The sequence below is a fragment of the Gavia stellata genome, chromosome 5 (assembly GCF_030936135.1).
Source record: "Gavia stellata isolate bGavSte3 chromosome 5, bGavSte3.hap2, whole genome shotgun sequence".
Taxonomy (NCBI): Eukaryota; Metazoa; Chordata; class Aves; order Gaviiformes; family Gaviidae; genus Gavia; species Gavia stellata.
In genome coordinates this window covers 26447213-26469052 of record NC_082598.1, presented here as the reverse complement: position 1 = coordinate 26469052, position 21840 = coordinate 26447213, and the positions used below count along the sequence as shown (strand labels likewise).

The 21840-nt window shown below is 39.7% G+C and overlaps 1 protein-coding gene across 2 annotated transcripts in view; it reads left to right on the top strand.

The window, feature by feature from the left end:
* Positions 1 to 14137: 14137 nt before the first annotated feature.
* Positions 14138 to 21840, top strand: part of PDS5A (PDS5 cohesin associated factor A) — an 87422-nt gene continuing 79719 nt past the window's right edge. Inside the window, exons 1-2 of one of the 2 annotated variants that reach the window (XM_059818194.1) lie at positions 14138 to 14164; positions 14966 to 15136. In XM_059818194.1, coding sequence (XP_059674177.1) covers positions 14138 to 14164; positions 14966 to 15136 — 198 coding nt within the window. Of the gene's footprint in view, positions 14165 to 14965; positions 15137 to 21840 lie in introns of those variants that run through there. The other variant, XM_059818195.1, reaches the window with a different exon arrangement.

The following is a 21840-nucleotide window of genomic DNA, read 5'->3' as shown; positions in this document are numbered from 1 at the left end:
TCCAGATTTAAGTCAAATGCATAGTGAACTGTGGTGTTTTATCTCCATAAAGGAACTCCACATCTGGCTTCTATACTTGAAGTATATTGATCCATGTAGCTATTGATTCTGTAATTAACTGTAGAAATTGTCAGGTTGGTATCATTGCAGTAATGTTAGTTAATTCACATATACATTTTTTCATTCCAGATAGTACACTTCTACTACACCTTTATTAAAATAATGCCTTCTATATTAAAATGCCTTGTTTCCCTTTACAGGGTTATCTTTCAGCATTATTTTAAATGGGGAAAAAATAGTATTTAGAAGCAGCAAAAATCTAGATCATGGGGCAATTTTTGCCTCACTGAAGACAATAGCAAAAATTCTGCTGATTTCAATAGGATCACGTTTTTTAGGTGAGCAGGTCACACTAATTCCAGCGTTACTACTAATGAATTGACAAGTTACTTAACAAATCGGTACTTTGATTCACCTACACATCAGTAAACTATCAAAGGAGTTTATAAGGTTACTGCTGAAATGCTTGTTTAAAGGCATTCTAAAGCAGTGTATTACTAGTCTCCATTTAAAGTACTTGTACTTCAATGATATACTCCAGATATAAGCAAATTTTATTTCTGTTTTGCAGTATTATACCTGATATACTAAACATTGCCAGAATAGATGAAATACAAAGATGCTTGGGTTTTTGGAAAGGAGGTGCAGAGAAATGATGACAGCAAAAGCTGTAATCCAAGAAGTAAAGAGTTATACTTCATTGTATCTTCTCTGCAGGCAAAGAATAAGGTCATGCTTATACAGCTGACAGAAGCCTCACTGCTACAAGGACCTTCTGAATTTGGAATAAGCTCACACTTCAGTTTTGATTTGTGGTGAATATGATTCCTGTATTGGATGTTCTCTGCTATGCTGTTTTTATCACTCTAGTATGTCAAATTTCACAGGTATCAAAAATCCATCCTGATCTGTTTAAACTGCAGAAAGGAAAAACAAACGATGCTTAATATGCCTCCTTGGCACATGATAAACAGTAATAAGCTGACTTGCATTGTAACCATCATGTTCTTACCTGTTGAATATCACTGCCTTTATTTTTAAGAACTGCATTGAACCTATCCCATAGCAAATTTAATGAGATCTAAGAGGGTCAGTGTATTTAAGACATGGTCTAAGAACAAGGCTAGGGGTAAAACTGCGTATCTGTATTATTTTTTAAAAATCAGATTTAATTTATATCACTGCAGTAATTAGACCAATCTTAAGAGGAAAAAAAATTAATAATGTTTGACACTTCTGTAACTTTTACCATCCCCAAAATGTCTTGTTAAAAAAAAAAAAAAGCAACCATGGGGGATCCACTTTATACATCAGTTATCTGAGACCACCTCTCAAACAAAACGCAACAGCTGTTTAACTACACCATACAATACCAGAGAGTAGGTGAACAGACATCAATATACTATCCAGTTGAAACTGTAGGAACCCTGTAAGCAGGGTGCTTTTATCTAAACTAGAATTTGACCAGGATGTAAAAGTTTACTTACTGGTTTTTACAAAACAATTGTTGTATGGTGATCAAGAAAGAGGATGTTTCCAAGGAACAGTATCATTAATGGCCTCCATTCATTGGTAGAGCCAGAGCTGTAAGAATAGAACTGCCCCAGGACAGAAAATCTCCAGGTTTCCAATCTGCAAGGTAACTGCCTTCAGGCAGTTCTTAAGAAGACAGCCACAGCTGCAGAACAAACTGCACTGATTCTGAACTGGCCTAAATTTTCTAGGTTAAGACAGAACTAACATAATTCATGAATTTGCAGTGAGACTTCACCGTTTTATTTTCCTGGGCAGCTGAGCTTCTCCTGGGATATCTTATCCGGAGTCAAGTCCCTAACATAAGTGATAGCTATAGAATCCAAATAATCCTATGTTGGACTTTGTCTTCACTAAGGACAAAATGGGGCAGAGGCAGAAAGAGAAAGAAGTTTGTTTCTTTTAGTTGGAACAATATCATATGTATTAGAGTGTTAAAATAATCTTATGTTGCTACCTGTTTACCTTCACCACAATAGCATGCAAAAAAATACAAACTACCTTGCTCATATTAGGATTTTATCACATCAAGGTATTCCATATGACTTAAAGTAACTGTTTTCCTTAGACCAAAACAGATGCATTTCCTCAAATACATTAATTTCCAAGTTTACTTAACGTGACCAAGTCATGCTGAGATGCAGAATTAAACACTTGAAAACAAACCATTTATTGAAAATGTCAATTTGACATTTTAAAGAGAAGCAAAAAAAGCTATCAGTTATTGTTTTCTTTTGACTATGTAATATTATTTCAAGTACAATTTTGGCTTCTTTTAGTTTATATATTTTCATATTTTATGGGTTTTGTGATGTTAAAGGTTATCAGTCCATTTCACCTTACTACAATACTGAAAAAAAAAATTATTAAAACTTTTCAGTGATTCTAAATAAAAGCCAGTATTTTCATTCTACTGGAAGTTTGGGGATGCCTGTTGTTCGCTCCAGTTCAGATATTTTTAAATGTTAAAACATTGGACCTTGCTGCAGAATGGAATTTCTAAGTAGATCTAATGTTAAGTATAAGCCTGAATTCCAGGCAAGTTTAAATCATCTATTAATGTCACTCGAATGAACAAATGCTTTTACCTGTCAAGACAGAGTCTACTCCATTGTCTGTACAGTTCATTTACCAGAAGTTAATTGCTTGCCAATCATAAGTGATTTTTGAATCCGCTTACCTCACACTGACTGACCTTAAATTCATAGAAGATGAAAAAAATATAAAAATCTATTTTATTTCTTTCTTGAAAGAGTTTCATAGAGGCCTTATTTCGAAGTACAGATCCTATCCAGACCTGTATATTTTACAAAATTTTCTGATCCTGCAATTCAATGGCTTCAAAATTCTACAATATATAAGTATCTTGCAGGTATCCTGCTTAGTGTCAATTTTCCTCACTCACCATGTTACACAAAAACTAGCTAGCTACAGCAACCCTTGCACTTGACGTCTGTCGCAAACGTCTGCAAGTTACTCCAACTGCTTATAAAAATAAATTAGAGAACTTGTTATGGTCTAAACCCACTAGCACTCATTTATGAATTACATTTCACTAACTAGTTTCTAAACTTGAATAACTTGTATGCTGCATGTCTTATGCTGAAACAAGAAGCCAAGGAGATGGGAGAAGGGACCAGGGAGTGATGTGCATTTAAAAACAGCTGTATAGACAGACTACTTTTTTTTTTTAAAAAAAAGGAAATTCTTTGTTCAGTATGTGATTCTTTGTCACTGTTACATGATAGAACCTAATTATTTAAATAGGAAATTGACTCCGTGGCTATTTGGTCCCTGCTGAATGGGGAACGGGGCCTTCTTTTTGCTTTCCTGCAAATTCTGACCTCTTTTTTTTTTTTGGTCTCTTTAAAATCCACCTATCACTTCTACTTTTTAACATTTCACACCCTCCATCACTGGAAATGGGGCCACATTCTTTCCCAGTGAATAAGATCAGCAACAAAGGAAACTCAAATTTAGAAAGACGCAGGCAGCTAAGGACCACTTCAGGGTTTCAGAGACATAAAGACAGTCACTCCTTGTAACGGGACAGTCTACATTTTCCGATTTATTTGAGGACTAGGTAGAAATTAGTTAGCTCGAACCTGCCAAATTCATGCCAATTGCAAGTCCAGAGAACGAGGGAGTCAGATCTTAAGACAAGTTCCACTCCACCCTGCCCTAGCTCATGATACTCAGATTGGTATCTGTAACCAAGTTTAACTCACACACACAATTCAGGATGGAGGAGAGGTGCTGTAATTTGGATCTGGCCCCATCTGTAATAGACAACTTATTAAAAAAAACAACAGTTGATACAACCAGCATGAAAATGTTTAAGCTTTCTTCAAATAGATGATCAAACATTAAACTCTTTCAATTACTTTACTCCTCTGTTTACATACCCCAAAACCTAGAAGAAAGAACACACTAACTTAAAAGAACATTGAAACGTGAATAGTTAATATTTTCTATGTAGTTCTTCAGTTTCTGAGCTATGATTTCTTCTTCTGTGCAGTGGTGAGGGTTAGGAAAGAACAATGCATACCTCAAAACCAAGTAAGAATTTTATCTTCACATCAGTGTTTGTTACGAACTTGCCTATTTTCCACATACAAAAAATAAACTATATATACACTACACAGTACTGAAGAGTAGAAAGGGAAAAGGTTAAATGCTCAGCAGAAGAATTGCCAATTTTCCCCTCATCCATACACATGTTGGTAATTATTTTCCTCAGCAGCATTATGCAATTTGTGACTTTGATGACTCTTAAAGGCAAATGTTTCAGGATTCTCCTAATTGTTGCTGGTTATACATCTACTTTTCAAATTCAGGAGTGAGCAAAGGCATATACAAGTAAATCTCTATCTGGATTATATTTAAACCTATTATTGGGATTGAAATAATAGAAAACAAACAACTTTCATAATTTAAGCTTCTTTCATTTACCTGTCAACACTCTACACTGTCAGGTTCACTTTGTGGATGGCAAGTTGTGTCACTCCCAAGTACTACTTGCAGCCACTGTCACATATGTCACATATATGTTTTTCCCTGGGCTCAGCAAGAAGACATTTACTAACCATGGCAGCATCAAAACAGCAGGCAAGACATACGCACGAAGAAACAAAAGCTCCCAATATATTTTGATGTAGCTCTCCAGTTGACCTGGAAATCCCCTTCATATGTAACGGGGCAAAAGAAATCCTCAACAATCTCCTTTTTGAGTTTTAATAGTATGCTCTGTTTTTTAGAAATCTTTTTGCAAGTTTCTTCAGCTAGTTTTAGAACAGATTATTTTTGTAGCTTCCAGGTATGCAAAGCCAAAATCAAAAGGAGCCTTTATATTAAGTAAATATGAACTGTAGGTATAGCTAGTTTTAAGATACATAACAGAACATTTAATCATATTGTTCTCAGAATTTGGCTTCTCCAGCTCAGCTTGAATTTGGCAAAATTGTACCTACTGATCACAAATAATGATATTTAAAATATTCTTGCAATTCACTCAGGGCTGTTTATTTCACCTTCTATTGCTGCATTTTCTGTTTGCCTATGTGAAACTCCCTAATGCTCAGGCAGCTGCAGATTCTCTACCACGTGTTCATCTTTGCTCCTTACCATTTCTCCTGTTCATTCATACCTTTTATTGTGTTCCCATTTCTCATATCCAGCAACGGGCCAATTCTTGTAGAAAAGAACAGAGGCAAACACCAAAATATGAGTTTGGCAAGACAGACTAAATATTACTGCAGATTTGCTTAAATTCAGGAAACTATAAAGCCCTTGGGTTTTTTTATTCATAGATTCTGTCAGCATTTGTGTACTTGCTTTAGCGTTTTTATTTGCTGTATGAAGCTGCTTCCTTAGGGGGTTTAAGGACCTATTGCTAGATAAAGTTTTTCTCCCCTAGAAGGAACATTTTTCTGTTCTCTCTTACTATATTCAGAATCTGGTAGACTTGTCAACATCTTTTTTAATTTAAATCTTTTTTAGTATGAAGGTATGTGAGAGAACATATTGTTACAGTTTTTGAAGCAAGGATACAAGCCTAACAGAGTACATCCAGGCAGTGTCAAGCTAAATGATACTGAAAATGGATGAAAAAACTGGTTCGCTCAGGTTTTCTTCTCCATGTGCTGGATTAGAGGTGGCTGCTGAGCAGATCTTGAAGGAAGTTTAAGAAATACTGATTAAATATGGATCAGTAGCACTCCATAAGCAAAAACTGAGTACATCTAAAGTAGTGATTTAAATGTTCACATGCTGGCTAGAAGTCTTTGTCTGCGTATTTAATGGTCTCAGATAAAGGAATTTTATAATTTTAGCATGTGGTTCCCTGAAAACATAAATTATTAGGTATAAATATGCAGTGTCTGGAAGATAAAAATAACAGTACAGAGATCTACTTAAGAAAGCAAGTGTTTATGTGCTTGATACAGGGTAGTTATAGTATATTACAACAGAGTACACGAGCTGCCTTGCCAAATTCAGACAGGATATAAATAGTGGTATTAGATGTTGGTGAAATTGTAAGTGGATACGTATCGGTCTACTTCACAAGCAGCAATCCCTCTGCTGGCGTTTAATATCATCACCTTCAGCAATCACTCTACCATCATGGACTTCTTTATATTCCATCATGGAGAATTTTTGGTTAAAAATCTGACTATTGTGAACACAGCTGTTGTATTACTAAGCGTCCATGTTTGTCAAGACTATGCTTTTCTAATTTCTGTATTTGCTCCTGCCTTGTCTAGCCTACTTCTGGCTTTGTCTATTCAATACCTGATATTCTTTCCTCTCTTCACACACCAATGAATTGTCCACTTTGTTAAATACCCATTTAAGTACTGGCCCAAATAACCTCAGTTGCTTTCTCTGCTGCCACATATGCTGAATTTAGGAAAATCTTCTTCCACTGATACTCAGTATTCCCTGCTGCTTGATCACTATGTTGTCAGGGTGCTCCTCTGTTGTGCTGGCTGATGACCTGGGTGGATGCAAACATCTAGTGCATTTACTGAACTAGATTCGTAAGGATGAAGTGACTGGAGCTGCACAATCCAAAGAAGTAATTTTGGTTTGCAAATTCAACTGCGAATTGTTCTTTGCAAGGGTTTGAAATGCTAAGTTTCATATTCAAGTTCCCAAATGACATAGTGGTGTAACGTTTTAATGATTATCCCCTCAAGGCGTTCACAAAACACATTGATTGAATTGATTAGTTGCTTTCCTAGCAGCATAAACCTATATGATCAGTATTTCCTGACTTTGTTCAAAGGCAAATTGTAATGATTCTATTGCTCACAGAGTCATACCCAAACACTTTGATGCTTCCTCAAGTTTGATAAATGCAACCCCTTTTTAAGCCTTTGAATAGTACACCACATACCTATCCATCATCGTGAAATGACCCGATCATTACAGCACAGCTCCGAGATTGCACATCCATTCATCAAGCATCTTTCTTTAAGCATAATGGTAAATTCCAAGTTCACATTCATTTGTAAAGTTTCATATCATTCTTTTCTTTACTGCAAGCAGCAGACATTATAACTGTGAAAGAATTAGGAACAGCAGCCTCACAAATACAATCGATACTTTTCACGAAGGAGCCTCTTAATCAGAATTTGTTAGTACCACACATGTTCTCTCATTTTTTAATAGATCATAGGACAGTTCTCATCTAATGGGGCAGAGGTAGAGACTCTGGTCATACTGTCTTCCCTCCAGTAGGCAGCTGCTGTGGGCTAAATATATTACCAAACTTTCCCAGTTTCCTCAGTAGTATTTCCTCTAAGCAGTCCCATGCACTCAGAAATTCCCCAAATCTGCCTTGCTATTTGAAAAAATACCAAGCAAACATAAAGAGCCATATACTACAACTGCAAGTAACTGCAGATTTCCTTGCAGCCAGGCTGGGGGGGTGTGTGTGTGTGTGTGTGTGTAATCTGGGAAGGACTCTAAAGAATGGAAAAGTTGAATTTGAAATGGACTCCTTTTAAGTCACCTTCGGCTGATGACATTAACGCTCTTTGTAACAACCGCTTCTGCTGTGCAGCAAGTATTAGAGAGCCAAAGGCTAATGAAAAATACAGGCTATTTTTGAGTGTGCCATAAATAAATAACTTAATTAATAAAAATGGAATGTAAGTTAACATCATGCTTAATGGTCTAGCTACAGAGACTGTTAATAAATTAAGTTACCTGGGATCAAATTTATCCAATCAGAACCTGTCCAAGGGAAACGGGAAAAATTTGAAGAATAGTTGATCCATCCATGGTTTCCCTTATAAAAGCCTGAAAAAAAAACCATTTCACCTCAAAAAGTAGAAAGATTTGACTGGTGAAATGCTTAATTTTTTGCTGTAGCAACTTATGAACGTGACTTCTGAGAAATTACTGATAGTGACAGAAAGAAAATTGAAGCTTTTGAGATGTGGACTCTTGCATATCTCCTGAACAGAAAAGATGATAAATGCTCATATTAAATATATTATTGGAGAAAAGTAGACTTGGTTGTCAGAAATGGATAGGTATAAATGTATGTGCTTTGGACACATCAGGAGTAGAGATGGAAATAACCTTGAGAATGTAATTATAGAGTGAATGGTGACAAGTCATCATAATAGAGAGCAACTAGTAAGGAGGTGGATAGATGACACACAGTAGGCTGCTGTGACTTCAGTTTCTGAATGCTCAAAACTAGCAACGGATCAAAGAGGCTTCTAAAAATTCTCCTATGAAATCACCAATATGCAGGTGCCAATAAATTGATTTGACTTCGCTAGCAAGCAGAGGAAACAAGTGCAATTGTTCTGTCAATACAGTATTTTGTAAATTACAAGAGTATTCGCAAGTACACACTTTTTCACAATGGCTTAAATATATTGACAATGACAATCCTTGTCATTTCTGAACATGCCTGGTACCACAAAAGTCTGGTGGCAAGTATAACTGCCCTATCTCCAAGTATGACTCAGAGTAAGGACATTTTCAGACAGCACAGGAGAAAGCCCTCCTTACCAAAACCAGAACAAAATAACACTTAGACAGATTATGGCTAGGGATCAGTTTCAAAGGAGTATATCATCCATACAGTATTTGGTCCTTCCCTTTATTCAGAACTGGTGGTACTCCATGAAAAGTCAGCGAGCCGTGGGACTCCTCTTTTCCAAGGAAGCCCTTTGTCTCCAGCTGATTGTCTTCATGAAATAATACACGTAAGTCTTCCTCCACCCTGTTATGGATTTTGCTTTGTCAGTGTAGATCATGGGAGATACACGTAAGTCCCTGTTTCCAGGACAAAACAAGCTTCCTGGTCTATTCTTAGATGAGAGTAATTTCACTGCAAATACCCTCTGGAATGGGACACCTTTCGGAGCTCTTTCATTATGGCAATGCGCATTGTAAAGAAACCCACCTTTCACTCCGGTGAGAGTAACCACTGTTCTCAATTTACAGCAGATGTAAAAAACACCAATTCTTTTATAAAAATAGGTAGTTAAAACAATTAGGTGCTGTTATCAAATACATGTTGCACTGCAAAGTTTAATTAGAAACCTCAGGGATACCTCTGAAGATCCAGTGCAGCAAACTTAGAGGCTATGATTTTAACTGGAGGAGCTATGTGCAACCGCATGTGTGAGAACACCAACAAAAGGACGAAGAAGACAGACGACAGGAAACAAGGACTAATACCAAAGTCAAAAAGCTAAGAGAGAAAACTTCTGTGCAAAACTGAGGACAAAAAAACTATTTTCCAGGGTTTGATTTTTACTGAGTTCCTCTGAACTGGTGTATTGCAGGAAAAAATGTGTATCATTGGAAAAATAAATATGCCCCACATTCATGATTAGGAAGCAACCTGCAACCTGCCAGAAAGCAACCTGCTAGATATAAAAAAACTGGCTAAATGCTAGAGTCAAAAACAAATAATTAAGCTTTTTTTTCCTCCTCCCCTTTTGACCTATTTGACTGTGATATAAAAAATTTAATAGTTAAGGACCACACTCCACCACCTGGTTCTGCAAAGCAGGAGCTTTCAAGAGCATAGCTATTATTAGGAAGACAAGTGCTTTAGTGCTTTCCTAACCTACCAGATAGGATTTCTTACTTGTTTGCCCAGTTGACTGACAGATATGACTTATTCTGCAGTTCATGACACACTGTTGTGTCTTGATACAACCAGTTCTTGATCATTATTGATATCCATGCTTACTGTACTAACAAAGACCTGAGGACAACCATTAAGCTGTTCCTGGAAACATGTGTGCATAGCTTAATTTAATCAACATGAATTAAGGGATTTTCTGTGCATAAAGTAATCACTCCGTACTCTCTTCGGTTTCACCTGAAAGCCATTTTGTTCTGAAAATCTTGTGCTACATTATTTCCCCTACCAGTAAAAACACCACATTCTTCTTTTCTTGATACTTTCCTCTAACCTCTCCTGGCAGGATACAGAGAAAGATGCACCCCACAAGACTGCCCCACAAGAGTGTTCAGTACCCTTTATTTCAGTCTGCTTATAAATTACACTTGCGGCATAGTCTAAAATATATTAATAAACAAACAAATGGATTGGAGTAAATACATTCTAATAAAAATAATGGGAGTAAAAGTAAATAAATTCCAACACAAATTTGTCCAGGTAGGGACTCAATAAAATCTGGGTAAATACTAAAGGACTGGGTCTTACTGTTAGACAGAGCCATCCATTAAAACCCAAGGGATCATGTGAACCTGGCTACAGCTGTACAAGAAGCAGAGTCCAAGTCAGATCTCAGCTGCTTGCTGAAATTAGAAGGGTGAAGGTCAAACAAGCAAAGGCAACAAACCAGACACTAGCAGCTGTAATCATATCTGCGAGCAGATTTCAGTACTATTCAGATTAAGAGTATCACAGGTCAGATTATCTGAAGCTTTTATGTTTGCACATTCTGAAAATGCCATGCATATATTCAAGCTAATTGGCAGTTAAGTGTTCATTCATACCTCCCTTAATTGGGTGCGATATCAGAACCACACGCTTTGTTTTAGCCCTTTAGAATTTCAAATGGTGCAGAAGTACAAATCCCATTGCTTCTCTTCTGAGAAAAGGTGGACCATTGCCTAATCAACCCATGATTATAGAATTGCACCTACTCCTCTCTCAACCACTTTGCTGATCATGATTTGCCTAAGGCACATTCAAAACACTATATATCCGACTAACAGCATCTACATTAATGGCTATCCTAAGAGGGCTCTGACAGTTTTACACTAGAATGCTGGCAAAATAGTCCCCCTGTGGACCTAGGGTATGTCAGCAAGGTTGTGTGAACCTACAGTCAGACAGTAAATTATACCAGGAATGAAAGTCTACCAGTAGAAACCGTACAATGGTTAAGGACTCCGACAACATTGATGCTGACAGGTGGTCAAAATTTTCATACTGCTGACTAATCATTACTTGTGAAAGCAGAAATCTAGTGTGAACCTCTCCTAGATACTCAGCTTTCCACTGACGTATTTCAGGACTTTTTCTATGTTACATTACAGATATGAAATCCTGAGAATTAAAAATCTTCAAACATTATGCCACAGTAATCGTTGACTTCTGAAGTCTGCAAGAAGATAGAGAGATCTTGGTCCACAACCAAGAGTACTCCAGTGTAGGGCTTCACAACCAACTTGCTCAAGATGAAATAGAATTTCAATTAAATGAGCAAACTTTGCCTGGCACTTTCAAGTGAAATCTTTGAACTGCCACATCTAACTACACGTTAGTTACCGTGTACATATGCCTTAGAATGCAAGAGTTTACCTTATTCTTCAGTGGAAAGTAAAAGTGACTACAAGTGCATACTAGAGGCTCTGCACTGTGTTTGTCCTTAACTTCGACTAAAAACAAGTTGTGGGAGTATAGCCCTCTATCTTTTCATTCCTATTCCTACTTCACGACCTGTTGTGTAAAAATTTCAAGGTAAAGATGGTGTCACTTTGTGAAAAACTCGTAACCACAAGATTACAAGAAAACATTATGACATTACAGGCCACATCAATGATATACATAAAAGACCGCTTTTCAATAACAAGAAAATAATACTTCAAAATAAACATTAAAAACCAGAAAGTTTAGAGATTTAGGTAAAATTTCTAGAATATGACACCCGTAATACTTCAATACCCAAGGAGAAGCCTGCCTAATATCTTCCTAGCTTTATGCTTGGGTCATAAAAAAACCTCAGCGAAGTTCACTTCAAATTTATTTCTTGCATCATTTTTACTAAGTTACATTCTCTCTTTTCCTGTTTAAATTGAAGACAGCTCTTACAGGTTTTTGATACATATTTTCTTTTTTTCAGTTACAGAATAATCTTCTAGGATTTGTTTCTGATTTATTGTGTTAATACAAGTGTATTAAAAATAAGGAATCTACACCAAATTAATTGCTTATATTAGTAATTTGATTTAGGAAGCAAAGTACCTAATGTAACAAATGTAAGGATAAAAAAAACAAATTTGTTAACAGTATAATAGTTCTGACAGTACCTACTAGTTTATTGACAACAAATAAGAGTTGATAGCTAGCCTAAGTACTTCAGCTCTAAGGCAAATCTAAATGGCCTCTGAAGTTTGGTTTAGGAAAAAGATTAAATGCTTGGTGTTGGCTTTATTTGTTTATTAAATCAGTACAACCTTGTTAAAACTGAATTGTGTATCCCACTCTTACGGTCACCTGTCCATTGCGAATGCCCCAATCCATTGATCCTGAAGCCTAGAGAGAATCATTTTATCTAAGCCTGGACTCGCAGCCAGATTTAAACGCCTTGTCTGGCGGCACCCATCTAGATTTCCAAATCAGTGTCTGAGATCTCTAGGACAACACTGCAGGGAGACAAGGAATACAGGTGTAGGTGAGAAATTTCCTACCCACATGCTATTACACCAGAAGTACTTGAGAGCATCTCAGTCTTTGTACGTTTTCCTCCCACACCTTGTAAATCTGAAATTTGGCATACTTCACCATAATCTTACTTACCCCTTTCCCATCGCCTCACCCTCCTGCATCTTCCCTGTGTGACTGGCAGGCCGTGCCAGCCCCTCTGCTGTGCCCAGCAAAGCCCCTGTCACACACACGCAGTCCCTGTGGAGAAACCTGTCCCTCCACACAGACTGGTCCCAGCCGCCCACCTTTAATTTGCTCGATAGAAAATGCATTAGAGATTTTCAAAACCGAGAAGAATCATACTTCTAGACAGTTCGAGTAACCAAGAAAAGTCAGTTGAAGACCCTAAATTAGTCTTGATCAGTTAAAAGTCAACTTTCAGTTGTCACGCACCTTCTCTGAGCAGGGCGGGCATCTGGAAAACACTTTTCTACTTCAGACATGCAGGGCACATAATGCAGATTCAAAACAGACAGATATATCCCACTTTGCTACTTACTTTCCAGACATACCCCATCTCTTGGAAATATGAAAGAATATTAAATTACAGACATTTTGCATGGAAGGATTTCCTGAGTTGGCTGGCGAGGGCTCCTTTGGTCTGCATATTCAAGTTTCTCCTGAAGCTTTATAACTAAATTAACGTTTGAGAAACTCATCTCTCAATAACGAAGAAAGAAAAAAAATGGACCTTGATGCGTGGATGCTGCTCTTCGCCCCCACCTGTCTGAAGAAGGGCTATTTACTCCTACCTGCCACCGCACTCTCCGTGCCACCACACACACCGCTTCCCCCCATTTTCTTATTTATCACGCCGACCAGGCCTCACCAGCGGCACCAGCTGCCTGAGGGACCGGCCAGACGAGACCGCGCAGCCATGAGCAGCCCGGATCCGTGAGGAAGCACAAACATGTCTCTCCCTCTCCCGCACACGGCGCTGCCGCCCTGCAGCCGGGAACTCGCCGGCCCCCGCCCCGGCAATCCCGGCAGCCGGCCCCACGCTGCCCAGGCCTCGCCCTCGGAGCCGCCCGTTGCCCCCCGCCGCCCAGGAGAAGTGCCCCGTAAGGTCGGGGCCCGGCCTGAGGGCGGCCCTGAGGCGGCGGCCCGCCTGGCCCGGCCGCTCCAGGGGTTTTGGCGCCAAGCGGCAGGCAGCGCTGCGGCGGCCGCGCCCGGTACTGGCCGCCGCCGCCACCGCCCTGCGCGGGGCTCGGCGGCGTACGAGACTTACTGGCCGGCCTCGCCCCTGCCCCGGGGCTGGGGGATCCTGGCTGGGCGGCGCTGCGGGCCCGGGCCCGGCCCCAGGCCCGAGGGCGGGCGGGCGGGCAGGGGGAGGGGGGCGGCGCGGAGCCTCCTCCCGGGCTGTTCTTCCCCGGCCGGACGGAGAGCGGCACTGTGTCCCCGCGGCGCACGCTCCGCCGGAGCCTCCCCCTCTCCCCAGCCGCCGCCGCCGCTGCCGCCACCGAGCAGCCTCCCCCTCCCCCCACCCTTCCCCGAGCAGGAGCCGCCGCCGCACCGCGGAGCAGGGAGGCGGCGGGAGCAGCCAGGGCAGCGGCCGGCGGGGGTGGCGGCGGAGCGGCGAGGACCACCCGGCACGGAGGCTACTCAATGCTGCACCTTCCGGAGCTGCATGAGGTAAAGGCGGCTCCGGGTCCCGCTTCCCCCCGTCCCCGCTCCCCTCCTCCCCGTCGCCCGTGGCCGGCGGGGGTGTGTGCGCGGGGGTGGGGGGGCTCTTTGTGGGCCCGGCCGGGTGCGGGGCGGTGGGGCGAGGAGGGGCGGCGGGGCGAGGGGCTGAGGGGACCTGAAGTTGCGGGAACAAATGGAAAGTGGAGAGTGGCCAGGCCCCCTCCCCGGGGGGGCTCCCGCCGCCGCAGGGGGGGCGGGCGGGGGGCTCGTTGCCGGGCGGGGGGGCCGGCGGGGGTGTTTTGTTTGTGCTCGCCGCCGCCTCTCTCCCTCCCTCCCCCTCTCCTGTTGGTTTCTCTGCCTCCTGATAGTTTTGAGGCCTAACTGTTTAGGCCTCGTCTCCCGGCTCCGGGGCCGGTGTGCCGGCTCCGAAGCCCCCCCCGGGGCCGGGAATTGCACCCCCCGGCCCCTCCCGCGGGCCGTAACGAGCGCTCGGCCCCGGGGCATCCTTCGATCGAGCCCGAAATTTCATTGTAAAATCGTCGGCTCCGAACTAACAGTGTTGGGCTGGAGCAGCCCCGCAATGAAAGGAGGCGCCGGAGAGGAATGGAGGGCCCAGAGTTGTGGGGGGCGGCGGCGGGCCGGGCCTCGCTCCAGCGTCGCCCGGGGCGGGGGGATGCGGCGGGGGCAGCGGCGGGGGGCGCAGCCGGCGAGGTGATAACCGGGGCCTTCTGCGAATTGAGGGTGAGAAATGGAAAAAGAGGGTTAGAAAGTCGTTTCCATTCTGCTGAACTTTTGTTTTCTGACCGATAGAGGCCGGTAGAGGACTGTGGAGAAGGAAAGTTTATAACCAGCAGCACCAGGATGGACTTCCCTGCTACCCAACCAAAACCTGCTGCCGATGGTAAAATCATCTACTATCCTCCTGGAGTGAAGGAGATTACGGACAAAATTACCAACGATGAGGTGGTTAAACGGTTAAAGGTGAGCAATCTTGACCACCATCCCCTTCCCTGCAATTTTTGCTTCTTAAGGTAAACATTTCATCACGGGAAAGGAGAACTGCCAGAGAACTGTTTCCTTGTCATAGTTGAAACGTCTCCTTTTTGCCTGCAGGCCTTTATGGGAATACCACTTCCTTGCTTTTCCTTAAAAGAGGCGGAGTTATTTTTGTAATTCGTGACTGTACTCTTGTAAGTTCTCTCAAAGCCAGAGGTGATACATTAAGCTGCTAATTTGTATGTGAAATACATCCACAGTTTTGGAGAGAGGTCTGAAGTGGAATCATAAGTAACAATTGCAGGATATGTTACCGAAGATTTTTGTTGGTAAGCTAGAAGGTTTTTGTGGGTTCCAGCACTTTCAGCAAGCATAAATGCGCAGGGGAAACAAGTAGATCTAGTTAAGGGTATTCTTGACTGGAAAGATAGCGCTGTTCACAAACAGCAAAGATGAATTTCTGGAGTTTGTAGATGGAATTTTGAAATTGTTTCATATGTAAAACCTGCCTCAGATTTTGCAATTTCATATAATGCATATTGTTTCTTTCCTATTGAGTATAACTGGTGCTTGGCAAAGTTGCTAAATTTTCATAAGCAAAAGGGACTGTTAGAAAAGCATCTTCTCTGCTTTCTTGACAGCATCCTGGGTGACTGTGAGGCTTATCTCTGTTTTTTATTTTTTTAATCCCTTTTTCCCCTGGAAACATGAAATACTACTGTGATACAGTAGTATTATTTCTTAACTCTGTGCTGAAAATAGAGAATAAAGTTGAGTATTTGTCAAATATTGGCACAGCTCATTTGTTAACGCCATGGTCTTTGGACCAGAAAGTTGTCGTAACCTGGGGTTTGGTCCTGTGCCCAGGGTGGAGTTGTAGTAATAATTTTTTAGAGATTGGGAATATTCTCTTATCTGATCTGTTTCCCATCACAACAGTGACCCCACAAAGATTGAAAAACAGAAATCATGGTCTCGGCTAGTCAATACATCAAAAAATGTCTTACCTATAAATGTGAAGAGAATGTAGGCTTTGTGCTTTGCTTTCAAAGCAGCAAGGCACATATCAGTCGTTTCTTTGAAAACAAGCCTTATCCAATTACAGTTTTGAAAATTATTGAATGGACAAGTCCAGCCTAGTATTTTCAAAACTCCAGTGGAATATTGCCGGTTACAGGAGAAGATCCTAGAGGAAGATTTTTCTTATCTTATTGGTACTGCTTAATCTGAGTTTGAGGAAAATTTTTGTTCAGATATGGGCTTTACTGAAGCATCAGGAAAATTGGAAGTACTGCACAGTTTAGAACTAAACCAAAAAGTATTTTTTACCTTATGTTTTTGTACAGACATGTATAGAATCTTTATTTATGAAATCCAAATCTTTACAACAACTTGATTTATAAAAAAAATTCACTTTGGCATGTGGAATATTACGATGATGCAGTGCTTGGGATGGAAATGCTTGAAAAAGTTTTGTTCAATTAAAAGATAACTTTCTACAACTTTGAATATGATTTAATGTTAAAAGCCAGCTTTAGCAGAATGTACAAATTCAGGCATTAATCAGTCCTTGAAACTGTAGGGTTTTTGCCGCCTTCTTGGCCATGGATGAGCTAAAGATGCTCTGTGTCTCTTACAGAAGATGCGAGTGTAACTTGTTGTTTTGGCCACCAGGCTTTGGGTCAGCTTCTGCAAATTTTTGTTCTTTCAGCTTATTGAAGTCATGGTCAACTTCATTGGTTACAAATTTGTGTCCTTATTAGCAACTCTTGTGATATCACATCTGTATTTTTGTGTCCAGACCTCTTCTCGTAATGAAGGCTTTTCTTATTGGAACTTGAGACGTTCTGGGCACCTGTCCCATAGTGCCTGAGCAGCAGCTTTTGTGCCAAGGACTTTTAAAAAGAATGTTTTTCTATCCTTTCCTTCCTTCTGCTTGGGGTTGTGGGTAATAAAATGTAGGCCAGATTCGTTTACAGTGTTTTGATAGATCTGTATGATAACATTAGTGCTGTCCTGAAAATGGAAGTATTGAAAATTCTGAGAGATGTAGAAAGGAAAAGCCTCTGCATTGCATATGTATGATGAATAAAACACCAGTTCAGGTGCTTAATGGAGTCAAAGGTGGTTTCTGGTGGGTTAGATTACGTTGATGGGTTGGTGCCTTCTTGGAATGGGACAGTATGTGATGTATAATTCCAGTTATTGAAGAAGTGTTTTTAACTGTGGTGTGCTGTGGCTGGGGACAAGTGTCCATTTAACAAAACTAGGCAGCTAGCATGTAGCGCAGAGAGTTAAGGCTTCCTGTACTTTGACTACAGAATGATTTTTTTTTTTTTTTTTTTTTGGCTAATGTTCCTCTTTACAGTGCAACTGTTCAAGTTACATAGTGATTGGTTTCAGGGCTGTAAGTCAAATGCTTGTCAATTTTATATGGCTTGTGGCGAGAGGTGATAACTTTTATCTGTTGAAGCGATAGAAGTAGGAAACAGTGAACAATTCTAAGGCACCCAAGTAGTCCTTCTTCAGTTCCAAAATCGAGCCAGCTACTAAATACAAGTTGAGAACAGTTGTACTAGCAATATTATATTTCTTCCCGTAAGATAGTTGAAGGTTGAAAGAAGTCTTAGAAACTCAGCATCTGCTTTACTGCAAAGCTTCTCTATGACTACGTAAATTTTTTTCAAAATTAACTGTATTTTACTGCCTTGTCGAACTCCAGACTTGTATGTTGTTGTCAGTAAACTATTAAATCTCAGATACAACTGTCTGTGGTCACAAGAGAATATTTTGATGTCATTTATATATTTATATATAACCTTGTCATCATTATAAATAAGATTAATAGCAGTGTACTTAATTGTCAGATATACTAAAAATAACCCCATCAATCCAAAATGCATAGAGTTTCTCAGAGACTGACTTAAACAGCCTTTCTAGGCAAAGCCAGAACTGCCACTGAAAGAAGTGGGGATCTGCTGCTTGTCCCAACCTCTGCTCTGTACCCTCTCTACAAGCATTTTGTTTTGCAGTATGCCAAAATGGATGGGTGAACAGATATGGGTTAAAACTTCGGAGGGGGAAAAAAAAAGCAAACCTGTGTTAATTTTAGCTTGGATCATTTCCTTGCCTGATTTATCATGAGAGCTCACAAATGCTTGTGCTGGTATAGGGGAAAAAGCAACTTTTTTCTGTGGCAGTCCTGCCTTAAGAGTGTTGAAGGAACTTCAGAATCGATTTGAACGTGAAAGTTTGCAAATGTTATCTTTTGAGATGGAGATGGGGACTTTTGCATTGTTTCTGCAAAACTGTCTCACTTGCTAGATTTTTTAAGTTTGGTAAAAGTGCAGTACCAGTCTGTAGAAAAAAGGGAGACATTTATAGTGCAGTGTTTTATTTTACCTATAGATATCAGTGTAAGCAACGCTAATTCATAAAATCTGTAAAAAGCACATTTAATCAGACACTAAAGATACAAAAGTACAAAAAAAAAAAAAAGGAAGTTTCTGAAACCTTCCAAAGGAAAAGGAGTGATGAATTACTTTCAGCGTAGAGATTTTTAACAAAGGTTTAAGGCAGTGTAAAAACGTGTCTTTGTGAAATTAAGAGTTTTATAGGTTAGAATTTATTGAGGGTGATATAGTTCTTCTTTATCATAGCTGGGGTTAGTATTCTATTTTCTGGGTTTTTTTCTTTTTTTGGGGGGGAGTGTTTTTCCTTTTGTTTTTTCAATTAGTCTGGTAGTCTTGTTGCTTTTCCCATGGTGACAGTCTGGCAAGACATTTTCTGTGAAAGTTTCTTTTGATTTGCACACACTCACACACACATACTCCCTTCCACCCTCTCCCCAATTCTCCCCCAGCCACCCCACCCCAAGGCCTAGCTTGTGATTGTTTGGAGAAGTTAGCACTCCTAGTGTGCCTTGAAGTCTTTCTTATGTTGTCCCATGGCATTTCTTAGTTATCTGATATGTATTTGTGCCCGAGTGAAACAAACACTCCCTCTCCTTCTTCCCATTGTCTTTCTGCGTGTTCCTCTGATTATTAGATGTTGGCCTCTTTGTGGTTGGGCCTGTTGTGTCTTTATCTGGGGAAGATTATCCTCATATCACTACAAATAGTTAATGCTAATAATTTATCGTATTATGCACTGGTGTTTTTTAGGCATCTGTTACCTAATGTTAAAACTGAGAAAGGTTACATTTTTGCTACTTAAATGTTTTTGAATAGGCTGGAGGTATGTGAGAGGAAAAAAAAAAATTGCTCTTTACTCACCCTGATATTTCTGTGTAAGTTAATGGCCACTCTCTGAGATTGTGTAGTTAGACAGACCTTTGATCTGACCTGGATATACTTAGGTAGTTATTTTGAAAGAAACTAAAAAATATAAGTTAGAGTATCATCTGGGAGAAGAAAATCTATTTTATATTATGTCATACACTAGAATTTGGTATGCTTGAGGGGAAAAGGTATACATATTAAGTATGTTGGATTGTATTAGTTAATAAATACTATTCACTGTCAAGACTTAGATGACATGGGTATTTTCATGGCTTAGACCTCCGACTTGCATGTGCTTACATGCTTACATTTGAGAATTATAAGTAGTTTTGTGGAGGTCATATAGCCAGGTTACACAAATGATCCGCAGTTAATTATTCTAACAATTTTAAAACTTCCATTAATTGTATTTAACTTCAGACTGCAGTTTGCAATGTTCTTGAGCTATTGCTGGCCACATAAGCCTAAAGCCAAATTTCTAATTTGATTTTGCTCGTAGTTTAATCTTTTTAATTAGTTTGACTCTTAAAACAATCAAGTTTTTCATTAACTAGGGCAGGCCACTAGTCAGAGAAGAAGTGTTGTTCTGATTTTTTTTTTCCAATGGAATATTAGTGTTTGCTTTGTAAATGTCCCAATTTAATCAATCCTTAGAGAAATAGACCATGTAGGCTCACCCAGTTCACCCAGATGTTACTTAATTTCAAATTGATTGATGATGAGACTCTTGGTTTTCTATCTGATAATTTTCTTTTGTTACAAGTGCATCAGTAATTAATGGCAAATTCACATGTACAATATTATTCTAATAGTTTCCTGGCAACAAGAAGATAAATATATTGTGAAAGAAAAGCAGCCCAAATTTGAAAGGTGGAAAAATAGAGGTTGCTGAATTAGGAATGATAACTTCTGATGATTGACCACCAAAATGGACAGACTAGTTGAGAACTCCTTATGCCCTCATTTATTATATTATAAACCTCAAAAAATTATTAATTTTACTCTTGTGCGAATGCTTTTTTGTGAGATGAGGACATGATGTTAATCACAGTTTAAAAGATGGGGTACTGAAGAGCTACTGAGAGGAAAAAAAACAAACCCAAACACAAGAAAGACAAGTTGACTTCATATGCCTGACTTGGCCTTTTGTAAAATGTGAGTTCTGAAGTGACTGTGCATTCTGTTGCACTTCACATGTTCACACCACAAGTTCCTTTGATTACAGTTACATTTCTGAGAGCCTAGCACTTGTGTAAACCAGGCCTCATAGTCTCTGCTTAAGAACCCAGAAAATGATGAATGTTTTCTGTGAAAACATTGTCATAGGCTGTTTAACAGGCATCGTATATAAACTTTGTAATAGGTGGAAAGCTAGCATGCAAGTCTTCAGGCTTAACTGTTTTAAAACATGGCACAGAATATTCCTTTCTTGCAATATCTTCCTTTGGTTACAGTCTTCCAGCTTCAGTAAATAAGAATGGTGGCCTTTGGGCAATACGCTCCTCTACCAAACAACCTTGATTAACTCCAGAGCAAGTCCTTTCTGTGGACTGAATGAAGTAATGGCTTCAAGTTTGGGGTTTTTTGAGGTTTTTTTTTTTTTATTTTTTTTTTTAAGGAAAAAAAAAGGAAGTTATGTAATCACTTACGAATACCGTATTAACATTAGGATTGAGGAGACGGACTAGAGGTTTGTGAAGTATAGGATTGTTTACCTTGGAAGAGAGATGAATAAGAGTTGTTGTGATAAAAGCATACAAAATAACAACTGACAGATAGTAAATTAGGAATTTCTGGTTTTGCCCCCCTTCTATGAAGAAACAGCATTCATTGAAATTGAAACTTGAAGAGTTGTTGAAGCTTAATTATTTCTTAAGGTTACACTGGAAGGTTGCGGCAGAGCTGAGCTGAACTGATGTTGTATTCAGTATAAGTGCCATGCTTTAATCATATAAATCACTTACTTTAGGTGGGTGTACCTGTCAGTATGTATTTTTATGGTATAATGCGGGAGACTTCTTGTCTATTCAAATATTTTAAATGAAGTTTGGATACAAAATCCTTCGACATACCACTGCATTCTTATGACGAGTTTGTATGCATACAAGTTTGCAAAACAGCAGGAGCCTTAGCTATGCTCAAAGACTCATCTTACAACAGTGCTATGAAGTGAAAGAAAAATTATCCCTTGGTTTGCAGACTAATATGGAGATGACTGATAGGAAAGGAAATCAAACATCATCTGAGGTTACTTTTCTTCCTTGTCTACTTGAATCAATTCATATTATTTTGTCTGCTTAATGCCTGCGTGCATCTTTTGCTACCAAAAAGAGAAACAGGCAATTATCAGATAATTTGTTCACATTACATGTTATAGCCATTTTGGTAGTTAAAGAAACTAAACTTTTG